General features: G+C 45.1%; 1 protein-coding gene across 1 annotated transcript; it reads right to left on the bottom strand.

Moving 5' to 3' along the window:
* Positions 1-16,242: 16,242 nt before the first annotated feature.
* On the bottom strand, positions 16,243-20,847 carry BNIP1 (BCL2 interacting protein 1). Its single transcript, XM_027643562.1, has 6 exons — positions 20,738-20,847; positions 20,556-20,648; positions 20,198-20,289; positions 19,254-19,355; positions 18,472-18,590; positions 16,243-16,493 (listed from the first exon to the last, which is right to left on the bottom strand). Exons 1-6 carry the CDS (start codon positions 20,822-20,824, stop codon positions 16,297-16,299), a joined length of 690 nt encoding a protein of 229 aa, XP_027499363.1. The 5' UTR covers positions 20,825-20,847; the 3' UTR covers positions 16,243-16,296.
* Between the last annotated feature and the right edge of the window lie 1,397 nt (positions 20,848-22,244).

The following is a 22,244-nucleotide window of genomic DNA, read 5'->3' as shown; positions in this document are numbered from 1 at the left end:
CAGCTCAGCACTACTTGTCTTCTTGAGACAAACTGCACATGGTAGGTTTGTACAAACTATTTGGAATTTACGCAATTTGTACAGGAACGAGTTGTGAGCTGTAAGGGACTGATATCAAATCCCTTGCCATTACCAGTTTTGTAGGAACTGAAGTAATTGTTTTTCCCAAATAACACCCATGCAGTTCCTAAGTGCTTTTGTGGCCAGAATTTTATTCCTTCAGTTCAAGGAGTTTTCACATCCAAAGTTATTCTCTGGAGTCAGAAAATTGGGAGATACGGTCCAGGTGGAAATTAGTGAAAAGTTTCAGTGTTCCTGAGAAGCCCAGCAGGAAAACAACCGACCAACAAGGCTCTCTCTCTAGTCCCCTACTCCTAATTCATCTCACTGACATCAGTTTAGATCAGTATCAGCAGTAAGTGATTTCTTGTTAATGGGGATTATTAAGAAGAATCAACACCTTTAAAATGCCACTCCACATTGTCTCCAAAGCAAGAAAGGGATAGGCTTTTAGACTGGAGTCCAATTTTTCATTTCTAGGTGGTTCCTTATTGCCTGCAAAGCAAACTTAATGCTACATTTTGATGCAGAAAGAGAAGGAAGTGGAGATCTCTCCCAAGCAGAAGATCAAGCACTGGCAGTACATTTGTGAAAGTTCATCAGTCAAGGTTTATGAAAGTTAATCAATCAAGGTTTAGCAAAGTGACATAGAATATGTTACTTGAAAATCTCTACCTGCCTCCTACAGTCATTTTAAACTCTGCCACTCCAGAGTTTCATTCAATAAGAAAGCCCCACTAAGCAAAAAGATCATCCTGAGCGGTGCATTAGCCACAGGTCTTTCCTATTGTACTGCAGGGACTTGCCCCAGACTGGTGCTAGAATTGCTGGGCTGAGATGAGTAAAAATAGGTGATTTTATCTGCCTTTGCATAAAGGAGTTCAAATCAGATACAAGGCATGTCAGTGGAGTCTGGATGACTAGGTTAAGACAGAAAATAAACTGTTTCCCAGAGACTGAGCAAGAGGAAAAACCAACAGAAGCCCAAGAAGAGAGATGAACCTTCAGAAAACCAAAGCAGGACATTTTTAAACCAGCTCTGCGTGCAAGCAGTTGGTGCACTGACTCCACTGAGACATGTCTGTTAAGTCATCCCTGCTTAAAATAACATTTTTTTGGTGTCAACAAACAATCACAGTCAAATGGCCAAACCACAGGTCTGTAAATCAGGAGACTGGGGGCTTTTCCCAACTCCATTGGAGAGAGGCATCATATTTGCAGCAGGCTCAGCACAGACAGACCTTCAGTCCTGCCCAGCTGTGCAAGTGCAGGGGTTCCCCAACATAACTTCCAGACATCACTCAATACCTGCTCAGTTTGATGCGCTGGAAAAACAAGTTGTCCAAAAGAAAAACTTGTAAGTGGGAAGAATCCTAGGGGCCAAAATAATTTTATTTCTTGGGGTTGGTTAAAATTAATTGGTCTTGGGGAGACATCCTGGAGCTAAATTACTATTTGTGGAGAAGGGCAGGCTGAAGGCATGAATGACAGTACTGTACAGTGGGCAAGGTCAGGAGTTAACAGGCTCAAACAGCAAAAGAAAAGCAAGTTTGTGATTCAAATTCTGTGAATTGTTGTAGCTATTAGTTAGTAACAAACATAAAAAACAGAATTTAGAAAGCCATTTTAGAGTTTTAGTCCTAGAACCGACAAATCTGGCTGTTAAACAAATTATTAAACTTCCACAGTTAAAAACACCTACTCTCAGAAGCATTTTCTAGGTGTTCTGCATATTTGGAGCAGGATTTGTTGCTCTCTGATGCTGCAAGAATACACCAGAATTTATTTTAGCACAGCAGACGTTTCCTAAATAGATTGCATTGTCCTTCAGCATAAACTTTGAATAAGTCACAGTAGTGGCTCCTAGAAATTGTCCCCAAGCCCCATCTTCCTGGCCAGGATGTTTTTGTACTCCTTACTGTCTGTGAAAAAGAAAAGCTGCTCTCAGAGTAGTGGCTGCAGTTGGTGGAGGAGCAGGGCACAGACATGTGCTCAGTGCTGGCTGTCAGCAAGAGAGGCCGTTAAAAAACAGGTCACAAAAAAAAATTCAAACTCATTTCAGTCAAATAAGTAAGTTTTTTTACATTTTTAAGCATCAAAAAAATTAGAATTAAGACCTACTGCCTGGCTTCAGCAAATCGAAACAGCATAAATCATCTCCTTGATATCATTAGAACTGAAGGAGGAAGGTACAAATCTTGGTTGACTTGACGTTTCATGTGCTCCCTTATGCACTGTGCACTGTCAGCTGCTGCTTCCCTCTCTGCCACATACCCAGAGACAGGTCCAGATCCATCCTGCAATTACACACACTTCACTTTACGGACATGGCTAATCCCACTGGAGATTCCATACCAACACAGACGGCGTACGAGGGCTCAGAGTGGAAGTAGACGGACATGCTGACACTTGGCTACATTTCTGGCATCCTCCCATGCTGAGGCTTTCATATGCCTCTGCTATTTATTTCTGGTTATGAGGGTTACAGGAGTTTTCTTACTTGCTCTGGGTTACATCTGAGTTTTTCTGCCCAATTCCATGCCCAGAAAGCCTGCACATCCCTGGGAATTGCAGGAGTCCCCATCCCAGAGCCACTAAACACACAGCCCTGCTCAGAATGCAGGTTCCTCACTGCTGTCTCTATAAACAGCCCTTTTCAAGCAATGCCAAAAAAAAAGAAAAAAAAAGCTTTACTTAACCCTAGTTCTGAAGACATGAAAGTGTAATTGCTGCTATAAAAAGAGATGTTCTGCCATATCTCTTATCTAACACTCACAGGCATCCATTGTGCTTGTCTGGGACTGAGGTTAAGTTCTCCTTTTAGACACACAGAGAAAATATTAATAATAAAGAATCAAAAAATCAGCAAGAGGTCCTGGTCATTGGTATCTCTGAGAGCCAGGCCTAATGTGACTATATTTGCCTGGTTAGACACCAGTTTATAGCCCACCAGTATTTCAGCTTGTCTTTAATCCTAAATCATTTCTTACACAATGAAGCTTTAGAACTGGAAATCAAATTTCCCTATTCAGTCTTCAGTGGTAACATTTTCTAGAGCATTTCATTTTTATACACACAAAGATTATTTCCCATGTAACAAGATGAAAGTAAATACTTGGTATTTTTCCACACCAAAAAAATAGTAAGAGCACGTGAGAGAATGACCCCCCAGTGCAGCACACTGGAATGACAGGGAAAATTGTAGGTTAATGTCAAAATATCCTCTTTGCTTTTCTTTCTTTCCTGACCACATGTCCAGTCCTATTGGTCTCAATGTCCTGGTTGTGAAAATACTGTGCTCTGCCCCTTTGATCAGCTACTGAAAAGCCCTTTCATGTCTCACTGTCTTCATTACCTTACATTTTAATTGCTGGCCTTGCACGGGACAGACAGGTGGCACAAGGTCACAGCAGGAGATGATGGATGGCTTTTGGCAGTGTGTGTCCAGATTACACACACCAAAATCAACCTGTGGGGCAGAATCCTGTTCTTGTGCTGGGGGATCAGCAGGGCACGCTCAGCATCCCGTGTCTGCAGCCACCAAAGACCTATTTTAAGTCCTGTTAGAAAATGATCATGAACTACACTTCAGTTCTTTCAGATAAGTATTTCAAACACTAATCCCCCAAATACTAAACCCCCACGAGGGTCACTTATCTGAGCACCACCATCCCTGCAGGCTACTGGGACCACCATTTCACATGCTCATGAAATGATACATCCAGAAACAGGAACTGAACTCAAGTTACTCAGAAAACCAGAGTGTTAGAGTTTCACATCAAAGCTCCTGCTGATGCCTGAACCCTGGTGGAATGAGGATTTCCTCCTTATGATTTCCAACCTCTTTTTTGTTTGAGTAGATAAAATAGCAGAATGGGACCCACTATGCAACACAGCTGTCCTTGCAACAGACCTTGCCATGACCAAGAAGTCAGCAAGTTAAAAGCATTGGAGAAGAAACCTTCTGTGTCATGGCTATGATGGGTATTGGTTAAGTGTAAGAAGGTGGAGTCAAGGCAAAACTGAAGCCCCTGTACATCAGTGGTCCAAAGAATCAAATTGTCATCTTCCAGGGAAAAATAAGGGAAAATCTGTGTGTGTAAAAGGAATACTATTTCCCCAGTGATTTTTATGGGGTTTAAAACAAGACTGGCATCTGAAATAGATTCTATTACTCAGAAGACACTTTCAACTATATAATAGAAGACAATAGACTAGAGCATCTTACTTGTCCCTTTTGGCCTTTAGATGGACCAAGCAGGCTCCCAAAGCAAAGGCTGGATGCAAACAAGCTTCTAAATTTCTTGTAATTCAGACCCAAACTTGATTTCAAGGCCCTTCATAGCACAGAGAAGCCATGATCTCAGTTCCGGGAACATAAGATGCTCTTCTGGTGGAAGTCAGTACCACTGTGCTCAACTTGTCTTGTGCAGAAAGGTATTTTGGGGTTAGATCCATTCAAACCTGAGCGTATAACCAAAACAGAATAGAGAGGATATCTTGTCAAAGTCAGGCACTTATTTGCTCTCAATATTAAAATGCCCCATTACTCTAAGGATAATTAGTTGGTTTAAAGACTGTTTTCCAGGAAAGCCACCTTGGCCCTCTGTCTTCAATGACAGAGACTAACTGCAGAGCAGAAGGAATGTCTCCTGACTATTTTTTCCTTTTCCCTCTGCCTCCCAGATGACCATCCCTTTAATTTTCCAGAAAGATTCCTTTCCTTCGTGCATCTGTTCCCAACTCCATGTGAAATCAAGACATTGGGATTCCCTAACTCTTTTTGGTCCTTTTACCCAGAAGCCAATGTAAAAGACAGGAATCAAGTCTGGACTGAAGTACAGGTGTCTGGGACTGGAAAGGCCATTTAAGCAATTAGTTTCCTCTTAGACCATCTTGTTATTTTTAAGATGAAATAACATCGCACAATTTTTTCAGACTTTGATGTGTGCCAGTTGGAGAGCACCATCCTCTTCAAAATTCCTTAACCAGATGCTTTCAAATGAAAAGTCTTCTTTGAGATAATTCCTGTTTTATCAACCAAGATAAGCAGCATCCCACCCACCTTCTGAGGAGAATAAAAATAAATAGAAGTTCAAAATCAGTTGAGAAAAACAATGTGGGCCTCAAGATTTCGTTCTGTATTTCTGTTTTTTCCTTAAATACAGAACAGATGACTTGGGAATTTTTTTTTAGCCAATGGCATTTTGTGGAAAAACTTTGGGGAAAAATCAAATAAAAAGTGGTCTGTGAAAATACAGCCCTGCAGGGTGCTCTGTACCTGTGCTTGTCATTGCTGCAGCATCCACTGCTTGTTGCTTTGCTTTTTTCAGTAAGCTCAGAGTTGGTGAGATCTTGAAATTGGGAAGACTGTTTTAATTGTAACTCTGACATTCATTTGCGGAATCTCGAGATTGGTCATTTAATCTCACATGTGGCTTTAAAGAGGCAGAGAGTTCAGGTGAGGAAGAAGGATCCTCCCTTACCTGCTAAACACGGGAAGGCTGCAAAGATATGGACAGAAATCCCTGCTTTGGGTGGAAAAATGGATGGAGTGGGGGGTAAGCACAGGAAAGCCTTTGCACAGAGAGGAACTGACTTTTCAAAAGAGAAAACGCTTTCCACTGCCCTGAGCTAAAGATAGGATGGGCACAGGCAGTAGCTTTTTAAAGCAGCAGATCTCACCTTATCACAAACCCCAGAGGAGGCAACAGCACTTTAACCACCATGGAGCTTCACCACTGTTGAGCTTCCCCTGCACCAGCATCACCCACAAGGAGAGCTGTTGGTCCTGGGGCCCTGCCTGTACCCCAAACACCTGGAGGGACCTTCCTGGAGCAGCTCCCCCCTTATTATACTGGCACTCCACTCCTTTATCATTTTGACTTTTGACCCTGGGATGGAAGGGGCTCTGCTGTGCCACCATTGGTGCTTCTGCCCAGCCCAAACTCCCTCCCTGCCATGGAGAGGCTTTACAGAAAGGCCACTGTGGTGATAGATTAGTCAAGACCAAGGGTCAAGTTTATGTTGATCTACAGGTGTTAGAAGTGTATTGATCCAATGATTGAGGTCCCTGAGAGGTCACCATAAATCCTCAGGGGGATGAAAATACCACATAACTTGCTTGCAGATGTTGCAGAAGTAACCAGATAAAGAAAAGCATCCGCCCAGCAAGTGTTAACAGACACCATAAGGGCAACAGGTGATGCCACAATGTTATTTTGCTCTAAGCCAGGGTGGCCAAACCTATAAAAAGGTGAAAACATCAAGCAATTCAGGCTTTTGTCAGGGCAAAATAAGCATATTTGTTTCAGCTCAAGTTGGGATGTCTTTGGCTTGTACAAGACAGGAGACAGCCTTTAGTTGCCCTTTTTGGTCAGCGCTTTCCATACATTTCCCTGACAGTTGTGAATTATACCCAGCTCAAAAAGTGCTTTTGTGAACATAATCACAGAATCACAGAATGGTTTGGGTCGGAAGGGACCTTAAAGATCATCCAGTTCCACCCCATGCCATGGGCAGGGACACCTTCCACTAGACCAGGTTGCTCCAAGCCCTGTCCAACCTGGCCTTGGACACTTCCAGGGATGGGGCAGCCACAGCTTCTCTGAGTAACCTGTATCAGGGCCTCACCACCCTCACAGGGAAGAATTTCTTCTATACATCCAGCCTGAATTTCCCCTCTTTCAGTTTGAAGCCATTCCCCCCTGTTCTGTCACTACAGTCCCTGATGAGCAGTGCCTCTACAGCTTCCTTGTAGCCACTTCAGACACTGGAAGGGGCTGTGAGGTCTCACCACAACCTTCTCTTCTCCAGTTCAACAGCCCCAGGCCTCTCAGCCTGTCTTCATAGGGAAGGTACTCTAGTCCCCTTATCAACCTTGTGGCCTCTGCACTTGCTCCAGCAGTTCCACGTCCTTCTAGAATCATTTTAGGCTAGAATAACTCAGTTGGAAGGGACCTACAGTGACCATCTAGTCCAGTTATGGAATTTTGCAGGTAGAAAAACCATTGCATCAGGTACAGCCACAGCAGACATACAAAAAGAATCTCCTCATCTGAATTCCCAGCTCCTCAGCCAACGCTGATGCTGAAGTTCTCCAAAGCATTTGACAGTGACCAGCGTGCACACCGTGACCCCCAGAGCCAGGGGCTCTTTCCAGCAGCACCTCAGGGTTCCTGTAACTCGATGATTTAAGCCCAGCAGCTCTGGCAGAGCGTGATGCTCAATCCCTTTATCACGTATCCTCTCCCTGTGGCAGCCAGAGCGAGGGCTAATTTTAAAAAGCAGTGATATGGTGCTGCTGCAGGCACACACGTTGCAGTTGGAATTGAAATAGAAACGGGCACAAGCAGATCCACAGCTGGGATATTGTACAGTGACTATATGGGGTGGAGTTAAAATGCAGCAAGATAACTTACTAACTTGTTGAAGCTCAAAAGTTTAAAAATGCAACTGGCGAGTTATTTATTTTGAGTAATTTTGGGGATTAATAAACCAAAAACTAAACTAATTTTCATAAAAACAAGTTAATAATCAAACCCAAATTTTTACCTGACTCCACTTTTCTGGAAGAATAACCCTTTAACATATTAAATCAAGACAATGCAAGGCACTGATCTCTTCTTTCTGGTAAGCAGTGACAGGACCCAAGGGAATGATATGAAGCTGTGTCAGGGAAGGTTTCAGTTGGATATTAGGGAAAGGTTCTTCACCCATTGAATGGTTGAGCACTCTGGGTGAAGAACTTTTTCCTAACACCCAGTCTAAACCTCTCCTAACACAGCTTCATTTCTCCCATGCCTGGCTGTGAACCCAGTACTGGAGAAAGTTTTGAGTTTTAATCCCATCTTTGCTGCCTTTGTCCATCCTGAGCCCAACCATGCCGGAATTAGCAGGTCTTTGTTCTGCAGGGGCCAGCAGAGCAGGGAAGCAGAACGTGGTGCAGAACTTTATTTCACAGTGCTACCTAGTGGTTTCTGGAACAAATGATCAGTTCCTCAAAATGCTTCTCCAGACAGAACCTCGGTGTGGAGTTAAGTACAAATGTGTATAAAATCTAAACCTCCACCACTGCCTGAAATGGGTAGGAACTGTACATTAAAACTGCAGGGAGGGAAAAAGAAAGAAGGAAAAACCCACAAAGAACACTTGCAAATTAATCCCAAGTATTTCTGACTGGATATTCATACACACAAGCACATCAAAAATCCCATCCCAGCCTCCTGCAGCTGTAGCAGATGCCAGGACAGGCAGCACCTTTATGCAACCACCAGGATTTTTCCTACCTCACACCACTGCCAGGGATTAGCACAGGAACATGGAACTAGTGGCAATCACAGCCCTTCAGAGACTGTCCCTGGCCTTTTCATCCTCTCTCACAGCACCAAATGTTAATGCCAGCTCTGTGCTCAGATTTTCCCAGATTTCCTGCCAGCATGGGGACACTCGTCAGAAAGAGCAACAGAGTATCCTCCCCTCCAAAAACCCTTCCATGTTCCTCTCAAACTTTCCTTTGCTCCTCAACAGGGAGGGTTTAACTGACTTGGGGCAGCTGAATATCACCTCCTCCCTGTCACAAATCTGTCAGTCTATATTGATCTATACATTGATCCATACTTTTTCCAGCATCACAAATTTCTTGGCAAAGGAGCAGCACTATTGCCCTGTGTTTCCCCACACAAGTCAAGGTTTAGGTTCTGCAGCAGCACAATTAAATGAAGTTAAAAACCGATAGGTCAGACCAAGAGCCAAGCCTGGCAGGATTCAGTGGAAGATGTTAAATCTAAGTATGAGACACAGCTGCTAGACAAGACAGTTTTCCCATATTTAGAAAGGGGAGAACAGTCCTTGCTTCCCTGGGCAATGCCTTATGATCACCAGATGAAAGGAGTCATGTAAGTACTAAGTAGTATTAATAGTCACAGGCATTATATATATATATATATGAGAATAATACAGTCAAACAATACTTAACAGTTATTTCCAATAGCAACATTTGTATAATGCCATTGACACTCAACTGCTGATAAGTTGGACACACTTAAGGAATTTTAATAAGCCTTTGAAAAGCTTTAACTGATGTGAATTAAGCCCTGAGATAATTTAGACGCGGGGTTATCACTCTTCAGTTAAAAATAATTGATCTTGGATGTAAACGTCACATCTTACGCCCCCGAGGACAAAGGCAAAGAAAATGTCATTTGTCACCAGTGGTGTCTGGGGCTGATGAACACGTTCAGAGAGGAGCTGCTGAGCCTGGACCGTGCGAGGGACCCCTCAGCTCTGTGCACCCACAGGAACATCTCCTCCCGTGGGGTCACGGACAAGGAACCTCACAGGAATAAGACTGAGATATGTGAATTAACAATACATGTGTGGTTATTACTACAGACACTAAATCCAGTGCCCTGGGTGAGTGCAGAAAGGACTGCCACTATCTTTTGGCTTTAATCCAGAAAAATAGCTCTGCTGCCATTCCCCTCTTGCAGAGACAGAAACAAAGTTTTCATCTACAGTTTAGTACTGAACATAAAAGTTTATTTTTGTTCTATATTTATTGCTTGTTGTTCCAGGAGTTACTCTTTCCTAACTGGCAATTCCTGTCTATCTTTTCAGGAATCCTCTAACAGACATGTCTTTTTGACAATGTGATAAGACCAGAAACTCTTGTTGAGATCTGCAAACCTAAATATCCACACAACTTCATAAAAATTAACTTGCAGTAATGAGAATTCAAATTCCTGCTTGCTGTCTTTCACCATGAATATTACTCAATTTGTTGTCTACAAAATTGTTTACCATTAAGTCTGTGAAAGATCAGGAAGCAAGTTTGGGTCAAAGCCTGCAATTACCAAAGACAAAAGTATTTTAAACAAATCTGAAGATAAGGAAATTGCTTGTGTGCTTGTGGGGTTTGGTGGGGTTTTTTAAATTTTTTATTTCTCTCCTATTTTTGGCTGGTTGATTTTGAATAAGCAGATTACTGGCACAAATTAGCCAGTAAAAGCCAGGACTCCCTGGCATTAAACTATTTGCAAATTTCAGTTATTTTCAAGTCTCATCTCTGATATGCAAACAAACAGGAATAACATTGTTGTTCTTAGTAGCATTTGCAACTTTATGCCCAAATGAAAAGAAGGAAAAGCAACATGCTTTGAAGAACATCGCTCAGAAAGGAATTCATTATTTAATCCAAAATACACAGCATTGATATACATATAACAGATCATTTATATAGATATATCTCAATATAGAGGACGGAGGAAGGCTTGCTTCTCTTGGAAACATCAAGTTATTATCAGACACAGGACAGGAGGCTGACTGGATCAATAGACTTACTCAATATAGAAAAATCTTATCTTCATTTCAGGCTGGCTGGCCTTAATGTCAGCACCCAGATGCCACTGACAGAGTTATCTCCCATCAGCAGCAGCAATAACTGTTCGGTGACACCTATGAAAAGCCAATAACCCAAACAGGAAAATTTTGTCCTGCTGTCTATTTTGAAGATAAAGGCAAACCAACCCACCCCTCCCCGGTCTTAGTGCCTTTATCAGGACTACAGAACATCGCTTTGCAGCCCGTGTGGGTTTTGATTTCAAATCTCCAGCCCCCTTGGGACGACACAAACTGAAGAACTTGCGCGTACAACGAGACCAGAGCCCCGGCGGGGTCAGGCCCGAAAGCGTCCCTGGATGTGACACTCAGCCATCATGCTGTTGAAAAGAAGAAAGCAAAAAGCTTTCATGTTGTTCTATATATATGTGGTTCTATCTATAGGGCCTGGTGTGTGCTGATCCCAGCAGAGACGTTCTCCCTGCCTGCCCTTTGGGCGCTTATCGCGGGCCCGGAGGGACACACGCAGCATTATCACCGGGCCAGGCTCAGAGCAGCCGAGTGGCATTTTCCTTTCATGCAGCCACCGACACCAAGTGCAGGGCAAAGCATCCCACAGCACCACGGCACAGCCCCCACCCCGCCTGGCAGGCTGTAGGAGCCAGAGATAAGTGGGATACGGGAGTCAGCTCTGATGTTGCAGCAGGAGACAAAGGTCAGGAGCGATAACATCTGATCGGCCTCACGTTGTGGGGATAAAAATAAAGGGAAGCCCAAGTGGAAGCAAAAGGCTGTGGTGGTCTAAGGTATGGCAAGATGTCACAGCACCCCAGGGAGACCTTCACCAGATTTGCTTCTCGACTCCAACAGTATTTTTAATGACTTTCCAGGAGCCTCACGATTCACTCAGCATTTTGGTGCCCAAGGCACCACTTGGAGGCAGACACGTTGCCACAATTAGCTCTGGCTTTGCAGTAGTAACCAAGGTCCACACTGGAACCACGACATTTTCTTCAGCACCAGATGAGCCCAAGAAAGGCTGGAACACTCCTGCTCCCCTGGAGTAAGTGGGAATAGCCAGTGGGTGAGGATATAGCCAGGCAGAGGGAAATGGGCAATTGCAGATTCTCCAGGGTTATGATTTAAGCACTTGCCACTTACATGAAAGGCTTAAAATCATGATATCGAAAGCAAACCCCAAACCAGAGCCAAATAAAATTAAAATATGCTTTTTCAGGTTTGCTGCTGTGAAGACCATATATCTGCTTGTGCAGAATTTGATACTTTTCATGATCACATGGTGCCATAAGCTTGGAGTTTATTCCACACATTGCTCACACTGATGGGAGCAGCAGCCCCAGCCCATAGCACAGAGGAGGGACCTTACCTGGGAGATCCGTGCTGGTTTCGCTGCACTGAACCAACTGCATTTACATGGACACACAGAGGCACAACTAGGCAATGTTTTTCAGTGACTTTGCAGAAGCCTGAATAATTACAGACAGTAAAGGACTTGAAAATTAATCACACGCGCTGCATCTCTGCTAGCTTAAGATCTCAGTGGACACCACACAAAGGGCCAGATCCTAAACCAAATTAAACGAAGAACCCAGTCCCTTCCTCAGACTGCAGCTCTCTCTTTACATGGAAGAGAATCAAGTCTTGAAGGCTTAGTGCTTCACCACAGCCAGAGCATCAGTGTCACCTGAAGAAATCAGCACAAAGTCTCCATCACATATTCCTGTGACAAAACCAAACCTCTGTCATTTACCCTGTGGCACAGAGCAGCCCAGACAATGTTTGTACCATTGTATATAAGCAAGCAGATAACAATGAAGTTTTATTTATTCAGTGTAACAGCCTTAGCCTGAACAAGTCCACGATCAACTGCACTAAGCCAGCCCACAAACAGCTTTCCATAGTAGCAGGATGATGAAAGACCCCCTGGATTCAGCTTAAGATTTCTCTTCTGGGAGAATCATTCCATTACAAACAGGGAGGCAAAGTAATACTAAGCTGATTTCTGCACCCCCTTTCCAAAGAAGAGCCAGACAAGTATGCACATGCCCTCTGGATATTCTCAGCCCCCAGAGATTCCAGCCTGGCTTGCTCTGGGCCACTCGGCCTGTGATAGCAGCCATGCACATTTGGCAGAGACATTTTTAGAAACTTCCAAGCTATGAATTCACCTTTCCATCTTGGTAAAGCCAGTTATGTGGAAAGCATTTCAAAAGCACAACTTTAGATACAAACTTAATTTCTCCTCAATTCTCACGGGAGGGGGAATAAATAATATTAGACTCTTCATTTATTCTCCCACAGTTATCCTGTAATATTTCTGTATTTCCAGACACAGTAATCAAAAATAAAATAATTATAAGTCAAATCAAATCAGTCTTTTCAGCACAGTTACACCCATGTTAAAACTATTTCCAATTTTTTTCTTCAGGTCTATGTTCTATTGCAAGTCACTAAAAAGTGACTTTCCTTGGAAACATACATCTAACTAAACACTTAGGAAGTGACCTTCATGCTGCAGATTTCAGGGATGTACTGGATACCTGGCAGGCACCTGCTCCTGTCCACAGGCTTTTCACCATGGCCATGTGGGAACTGAGACCAGGATTGTATCTGCATCCACAGCCCAGTAACCACGTGCTGGCAACACAGATAAATATCCAACAGCACCATCTGGCTCCTGATACATCCACGGTCAACTTCCAGACATTTTCCCTTTTTCCACCGGTGCTCAGAAAAAGCAAACTGCTCTCAGTGGAGTGGGTCAGACTCCACAGGCAGGACCTGATATAGACTCCACAAACCTGCAAGCTCTAAACCTCTGAATCCACTAAGGCATCAGAGCCACCTCATCCTCACCCCCAAGTGGCTCCAGCTGCACAGCCAAACACCCACAGTCCTTTAAATGGCTTCAGCCCCCTTTGCCTGGAGGACAAAACTAATGAACCACCACTCAGCTGATGAGTTCATTAACCCACAGCTGCTTGATTGCTGCCAGCTGCCTGTCTCAGCCCCTGAACTCCACAGCAAGATTTCAGCCCCTTTTTAAACTCAGAGTGATTCCTTACTCCCTCTTTTAAAGGAGTGTTATTCTTCAAAGGAAAAAGATTTTTACTGCAACTGTTCTGTGACAGTAAATTCCACCATCTGCTTGCAGCAACCACATCTGATACCTGCTGCCTTCTGGGGAGGGATGGCCCAGGGAGTAACAAGAGCAGTCCTGCTTGCTTTCACCTGTGTATGAATCCTCCAGCACAGTCCTGAACATTTCTCCAGAGCTCTCTTTCTTTCTTTCTTTCTTCCCAAACACTTGCTGCTTCTGCACTCCTGGAGTTTGTGGTCTCAGAAGGATTCCAACCCTTGGTTCCCAAGTCATGCCCAAGCCCAAAAGTGTAGAGGGAACAGAGGCCATTCCCTTCTCACTCTCCCTGATGGCTCTGCTGCACTTTTCAGGGCAGACTTGAAAGGTAAAGCACCTAAGAAAATGCTACTTTTTCAGAAAAACCAGTGTGATGCCATTTTTTACCCTTCCCAGCACAACCTCGGGCACACAGCAGCAAGACCCCAAGACACATCATCCTGTGTGCAAATATAAACCCTTCTGCAGACACAGAAAAACTGTACAGCAAAAACAAAAGGCACAACAACCTCTTCTTCCCCCAGTGCTGTTCCCGCTCACTTATTAAAAAAATAAGATATAAAGCCCTACCTTCAGGCCAGGAGCAAGGTCTGTAGGTGAGGAGCAAGGACGTTTGGGCACAGCCACCCCCAGCTGTGGGCTATTAGGGCTGATTGGGGATCTCACCGGGCCAGGAGGGTTCCAGGGCACTCCCACCAGCTCTGGCTCTGCTCCAGTCCCAGGTGTCTCTTGAGCAACCACTTGATTTGGTTCACCCCCCAGAGTAGAGGTGGTGCTTCACCAAACCACCCTTCTTACCCTGAAGAGGAAGTAACATTTATCTTGATGTCTCCACTGATTCTTTCCTTCCAGGCCCATCAGGAGCCTGCATGATTTCTGGCTGCCTGTGGAAGGAAATGATTCAAGTACTGCAGACCAAGCTGTTGCATCCAGGGCAGTGGAGAGTTATTTCTACTCTTCCCCTCTTCCAAAAGCTCTAGCTGTCAATATTTTTTCACTAATTCTCCTGTCTCTCAGGACTGTAAATTGAGCCAGTTTATATAGGTAGGTATGTTTACAAAAGGGCTGGATTATTTTTTTTAATTAAATCCGGATGCAACAGAAAGCAAATGTCATAAGCTTTTTTTTGCCTTCAGACTGTTCCAGCAGGTCAAGGTCTGAAAGGTTCTGTTTCAGTATCAAGATGACAACCGAGCAAAAACCAAGACACTCAGCAACAGATGTTTTCTTTTCCCCCAAACTCTACATTACAACCCCCACCCCAAAATACCACCCCTTTAAAAACAACCTTTACTGAAGTTCTCAGCATTGTGAGAAATCTGCTGCTTTTTTTTTTTAAGGCTGATCCATGTCCAGAGGCAGAGAGTGTTTGACCACAATACTTCAGAAGGATGAGACCGTTTTCAAGCTGACTGAACAAAATAAGGCCACACTGCTACATCTGGCCAAGGAGCAGCAAGTCCCTGTAAAGAGAATTTTACTGACTGCTCCAAAGTTGCATAAACCAGCACTGCACTGAGTGAATGAGTTACAATGACAAGATCATCAACTGGTCACCTCCTTTCTAAATGTCCCATTGAGAACTGACTACAGAGGTGACCAAGCCTCGAATTCCACACAGACTTACATACTGCAATTGGCTTGATGTCTTATTTATTAGGATAGATGTAGCATTCCCTTTTAAAAAAGTTACTTCTTATTACTAAATTAAGGCAGTATTTAACCATTTTGTGAGAATTTCCTAAACAGAATGTCAGCTTTACCAGCCAGCTCTGAAAAAGCAATGAAATATCAACTTTAAGAACATTGCAGTGCAGGTTTTGGTACCTCAAGATACTACCTGAAGTGTGGTGGTTGGCATTTATGTTGTTAATTCAAATAAACTCACATTACTAAAGCAAAAGAGATAGGGAAGGTAAAGATTTTACTGAGAAGAGATCACCTGTCTCAATAAAAACCCCAATTTTCAAATGTACAACTTGGCAGCATTTTGCAAATATAAAGCATTTAGTGAAATTTCATAATGAAAAGGAACAAAAAGGCTTCTGATTTCAACAGACTGGCAATGTAATTCTAAAATATATTGTGTGAGTTAACAGTAACAAATGGGGTTCCCATTTTTGCTTTGCCAGAGGAGCAGAGCCAGGCTGCACATGTGTTATGCTCCCAGGAAAAACAATCCATAAACAACCACTGCTGTTAAATAATATGAATTTTTACACTGGAAGGCTCTTTCAACACATCAGACTTTGTTTTTAAACAAAACTCTGTTTACAGGAATACAATAAATATTTATTAGTGGAATGTATGTGAATTTCTCTCTTCCATCCTTCCTCTTACTCTCAGCACCTTACACACAGATGCCAGAGCAGTTTCCAGTCCAAGCCAAGGACAAAAGTTAATTTTCAAGGCAAAAAACAACGAGAGGTTTGAAGCTCAGACTGGCACCTTTGAGTGACCAGTTCCTCAAGTGTTTGATTCCCCCAAATCTACCGGCAAATCAGCATTTCTTCTTTTCCACACCAGGATCCACCTCTTTCTTCCCAAATCCTGCTCCTTTAAGCTCTTCTGAGGCAGATCACAAGCTCCACGGGGACAGCACAAAGCCCTGCCTGCTCTAACACTCCTCCAGCTATTGCAGCATCCCTTTATTAGTTCATTTTAAAGCCCCACCATTATCGACCACCTTTTTCCGATTCTCTTTTTTTTTTTTTTTAATAGTTCAGCTTAGCGTTGGAATTTCACAAAAATGGAAAGAGTCTTTTCTTCAAGATATAGAGCACTGTGGCCAGGAACAGGGCGAGGGCCAGGAAGATGAGCAGCTTGTCTGTCAGCTCCCTGCGGTTGTACTTGGTGATGAGCTTCCGCCCCAGCTGAATCGTCCCAGACATGGACTTGAACTCCTCATTCGCTTCCAGGATGGTTCTTGAAGAATTGGCTGAAATTAAAAATAAAAAATAAAATCAGGCAGTTCAAGAATACAAGGCAAAGTATGTAAGGATGAGATGTTTGGCAATACAGAGAGTGCCCGAGAGATCCTGTGCTGGGTCAGACTCGCTCGTGGGTGAGACACACGTGGACTGTTCTCATGGAAGTTGTCACAACTCAGCAGTGCTAAAGAAGAAGACAAAGCAAAACAACAGCACTGAAAAGCTTCAAGACCTACTAAAGTTCCTGGATTTTTAGTTTTTAGGTTACCAGGTCAAATCTAGTTCGTGTTTTTCAGTCAGTGCTGAGACTTTGATGGATGCAGAGTGAAATAAGAATGGTGTAAAATAACCACCAACTGAAGAGAGAGAAATCACTGGCACAATCAGCAGCAGTTCTGGCAGCAGCAGGACAGGGCAATATTAATTGCACAACTGAAATTGTTCCCCCAAGCCAGAGCAGCAGAACAGTGTGATTTAGGTGGGTTTGCAGAAAGTGAGAAAGCAGCATGCAGCAGTAAGAGATTTTTAATAGGATGATAATGATCTTAATAGCCATTTTTTACAAACTTAATATTTTTTTGCCTAATAAAAATGAGAAGAGTCAACTAGAAAAAGTGTGTTGATTAGTCTCAACTTCTCTTTCCCTGTGAGAAAACAAACAAGCAAACAAATGCCCCGAACTCCTCAGCCTTCCTCCTTTCAAATTACTCAATGAAAGCAAAAGCCCTGGAATTTCCTTTTTCCTCCACTACAGAATGCACAGCCTACAGGGCAGTGAAAGGTGCACCACTCTACACTGCCCTGATTGCTTACAGAAAGGTCAAATCCAACATTTGTCTAGTTCACAGAAACAAGTAGAGTAGAAATAAAGTCTGCAGTATTTTACAAAACATTTTGTCCCATCACATCTCATTTCAAGACGCATTTTGATCCAAGTGAAAACAGAAAACTTGTTTCCCAGAGTTAATGACAAAGCAGAGCTTCCCTGCTCCACAGCCTCAAACACTCATTGCATCCTATGGAAGGACTTGCTCAGAAAAAAAGGAATTCTAACTGCTAACTCAGAATTTGCAGCTGGGTTTTGAAAATGACCTTTGATAGTTTTTCCTTTGATGAACTCCAAGTGCTGTTCAGTCTGACACAGGGTGAAAAAGTGTCAGCCAAGCTGTCTTTTTAACTGGAGAAGGAACATGCTGCTTCTGCAGGAACAAAATGTGCCCAGCTGCCACCCTCAGACAGGGCAGAAAGCAAGGAGGGCAAAATTGTGTTATTTATCCTCATCTTTAAACTGTTCTCCCTTCTGGCCAAAAGCACAGCTAGGAAGAGGCCCGGGCAGCACAGACTCAACTTCTAAATGCTTCATGAATCACCAGTTCTGACAGGTCACTTGATTTATTGGTTTAGGAGTCTAAGCCAAAGAACTGGGTGAAATCTTGGTTTCACAGTCCCTGATGCACTGCTGACAGAGCAAGTGACCTCGGGTTCAAGTCACTTGATCTCCTCGTCCCTCAGTCATCCCAGCTGGAGCCTGGGTGGAAACAGCCTTCCAGCCAGACTCTTTCCTTTGTGTATGGACTTGTACCCACGCTTTTATTTTCTCTGCCATTACCAAATCCGTGCCAGGACAGTGGCACAGAATAACATCAAACATGCTCTTGGCCCTGTGTGAGCTCACATTGCTTTTACAACTGCATTTATGTGAAACTAAAACAAAAGCTCCTTATCGTGACCCCTTTTCCTTTTCTTAATTATGAAACAGAAACTCCAACAAGCAGCTCCACACAAAGTACATTATTATTTCCTGTTTATGTCCAACTGCTACAGAAGTTCTGCTGGACAGTCCTTTAATTACCATCATACCACGTTCTCCTACAGCAAAGCAGTTTTCCACTCTGCTGCACATTTGCTGGTCTGCCTCTCCCTCTCCTGACAGAACTGGCAAAAGGTGCTTCCACCACCCAACCCATGCCCAAACTCCATCTGTACCTAAGGTCTGCACGGTCTCCTCGCTCTGCTGCACTTGCTGTGACATCATCCTACTGATGCTCATCAGACTCTCTGTGATGTTACTTGCACTCTCTGCCAGGCTCTCCTTCGTAGTCTTCCTGAAAAGGAAAGGGAAAAAGTAAGGCAGGAAGGGATAAAATTATTTCTTTGGGTACTTTGGGAAAATGCTGCTGCCAGGGAGCCTAGAACAAAGCTTGGCACCAAACATCTCTGCCAGTGTACAAAAGACAGAGTTTGTTTTCACTGCATAAGAAACTCAGATTATCTTCACGAAACAATAATTAAAAAAAATAATCACAAAATATTAAAGAATCATGGGCCTGTATTTCACTACTTACTCATCCAGGACTTAGAGCTGCTATGGAAGTACTCAAACAAACTACAGCTTTATTATCCTAGGTATCCCATTTGTTGCTTTCAATATACCACTTACATAGGCTTGGATCCAGGTCTGCACGAGAAAACAGCTTGGATAATGATCTACTACTTGTTTAGAATCTTGACTGGAATTAATGTAAAAGATAGTAAGAAAAACTATAAAGGCTAACTTACCCCCTTTTCTGCTTAGAGATGCCAGTGCCAAGAAAACCTGAAATTATCACAATCCTTAACAGTTCAAATCTCCACAAAAGGAAAATGCACTCATAAAAGAAAAGCCACGTTCCAGATATACTTAAGTAACTTTATGTCACTTCCATTTAAAACTAGTGAATACAGCAGACACTGCTTGATTCTCAGAGTACAGTGGGACAGTCTGATACCTTTGTCTTAAGGAGTCTCTTCCCTGTAGCAGCTGATCTTTCTCAGAGTTGTCAATAGCAATTTTGCAGGCCAGGTTTGCCTTCCTCCAAGCTGCCTGGTTGCTGAAATCACAAGAACAAAGTGCTGTAATGTGATGGGAACACTTTGCAAGCACAATTTTCACAAAGCAAACACTACTGTAACTGGGCACCCCTGATATGTGCACGGACCCTCAGAGAATCACAGAATCATTTAGGCTGGAAAAGATCTCTGACATCACTGATCCCCACCTTGTCAACCAGACCAGAGCACTGAGTCCAGTTGTTCCTTGAACATCTCCAAGGATGAGGACTCTACCGCCTCCCTGGGCAGCCCCTTCCAATGCTTGACAACCCTTTTCATGAAGAAATTCTTCCTGATGTCAAACCTGAACCTCCCCTGGCACAGTTTGTGGCCGTTTCCTCTTATCCTGTCCCTTGTTCCCTGGGAGCAGAGCCCGACCCTCATCTGGCTCCATCCTCTTGTCAGGGAGTTATAGACTGACAAGTTTCCCCCTGAGTCTCCTTTTCTCCAGGTTGAGCCCCCCCCAGCTCCCTCAGCTGCTCACTTTCTCAGTATTACAACACCGAGTAACAATATACTGCTCCAACATTCCTTCTCCTCAGTGTATCATTTACGGAGCAAGGGAAGAAGAAAACTGTGCCAGCTGCTGAATGACAGACTCTCAAGCCACCTACTTTGAGCTCAAGTGCTCAAAGAGACAGACTGGAGTTGGGGAGCCAGGACAGGAGTCTGGAAAGGAAGAGAGAGTTATATCCTTTCCAGCCCTGACCTCTTGGTATTCGGCAAAACATATCCTGTCAGCAACTGCATTTGCCAAACAGAATCTGAGAGATGCTTTATTCGAAGTCAGACTATCTCGGGGTACAGGGCGCTTGGGAACAGCACCAGCTGCCCGACCCACCTGAGCATTTGTTTCTTGTGGTTCTCCACCTCCCGCAGCAAGGCCTGTTTCTCCGACTCCTTGTCCTGCTCCTTCGCCATCTGCTCCAGCTCCTTCGGCAGACACCACAAACACCAAAACCCCATCAACCACCTGCAACTCGCACACCCCAACCCGGCCAGGGAGCGCATTCCGAGCAGACTGATCCGGTAGATCCCCAGCCCGGAGCCGGGACCCCTCAACCCGCAGCTGGGACCCCTCAACCCAAAACCAGGACCCCCCGACCCACGGCCGGACCCCCCTCAGCTCGCGGGCAGCCGCAGGCACGGGCCTAGACCACTGGTCCCTTAGCAGCCCCCCCAGCCGGGGTGACCCTCACCTGGATGCAGCCCCGCAGATGTCGGAACTTCTCCTTCACGGCGGCGTTGAGCTCTGTGAGGGCGCTGAGAGGCCCCGGGCAGTCCCGTATGTCCTGGAACACAACGGCGCGGTCAGCGCGGCTTTCCCCGGCTCCCCCCGCGGCCGCGCCGGGGCGATCCAGGGCAGGCGGGCGGGCAGTACCTGCACGGCCGCCTTGATCTCCAGGTCGAACTTGACGATCTCCTGGTGACAGACCCGCACCGGCACCGCCGCGGCGGCCGCCGCCATCTTGGAAGGGGAGGGCGGGGCGCGAGCAGAGCCGCGCGAGGGCGCCCCCTGCGGGCGGCGGGGGAGGCGCGTCCTGAGGGCGCCATGGCGGGCGGGGCTGAGGGTTCGCGGGGAAGGGGCGGATCAGCCGCTCCAGAGGGGATGTGGTGAATAACGGGCCGTGGTGAATAATAGAGTTGCACAGAATCACACACTGGGCTAGGTTGGAAGGGTGGGCCATCTGTTCCCACCTCCCTGCTCCAGCAGGGTCATCCCACAGCACGTGGTGCAGGGTTGTGTCCAAACGGTACTGGAATGTGCCCGGTGAGGGAGAGTCCACACCCTCTCTGGGCAATCTGTCACTTGCAAAGGAAAGTTCTTTCTCGTGTTCATGTGGAACTTCCTGGGCATCAGTTCCTGCCCGTTGCCTCCTGTCCCGTAGCTGGGCACCCCCGAGCAGAGCGTGGTCCATGCTCTGACCCCTCCCTGCAGACACTGACAGACATTGTTCAGGTCCCCTCTCGGTGTCTCCTCTCAGGGCTGAACAGCCCCAGCTCCCTCAGCCTTTCCTCGTCAGGGAGATGCTCCATCCCTTCATCATCTCCGCAGCCTCTGCTGGACCCACTCTGAGAGCTCCATGTCTCTCCTGTTCTCAGGAGCCCAGAACTGGACACAGCACTGCAGATAACACATACTGTGTTCCTGCAGCTGCTGGGGCATATTTTATAGTTCTTTGGGCAGTGAAATATCCCGCTGAGCGCTGTGGGAAGCACACAAAGGTGGTTCATTAGTGGCTGAGGGCAAACGGAGGGCCCTTGGACTCATGGTAAAAAAAGGTGCAAAGCAGCACCTCCCCTGATACGCTGGAAAACCAATGGTCACTCCAGGACTGCAGTGGGCTTGGAATCACAAAACCACAGAATCCTTTAGGTTGGAAAAGACCTCCAAGATCATGGACTCCAACATGTGATGGATTCCCACCTTGTCAACTAGGCAGGAGCACTGAGTACCATGTCCAGTCTTTCCTGGAGCACCTCCAGGGATGGGGACTCCACCACCTCCCTGGGCAGCCTCTTCCAATGCCTGACAGCCCTTTCAGTGAAGAAATTCTGAACCTCCCCTGGCACAGCTGGAGACCGTTTCCTCTCATCCTGTCCCTTGTTCCCTTGGAGTAGAGCCCGAACGCCACCTGGCCCCACACTCCTGTCAGGGAGTCGAAGAGAGAGAGTTCTCCCCTGAGAAGCTCCAGGTTTACACCCAATACCCTCCCGAGGTTTCTGGGTGGACAGATCCAGAGCGACATTGGCCATGAGCAACGGGGGGGAACACAAGGTCCCTTCTGTTCCTCCAAAATAAGAGGCAGGGCAATGGCCCTTTGCTTTTTCCACAAACTCCTCCCCTGGTGCTGTGTCCTCCCTCTCCTGCTCTCAGACCCTTTGGA

The sequence above is a fragment of the Corapipo altera genome, unplaced genomic scaffold (assembly GCF_003945725.1).
Source record: "Corapipo altera isolate COAL_440 unplaced genomic scaffold, ASM394572v1 75, whole genome shotgun sequence".
NCBI lineage: Eukaryota > Metazoa > Chordata > Aves > Passeriformes > Pipridae > Corapipo > Corapipo altera.
The sequence above is the reverse complement of the archived record's forward strand: the minus strand, read 5'-3'. Positions and strand labels throughout refer to the sequence as shown.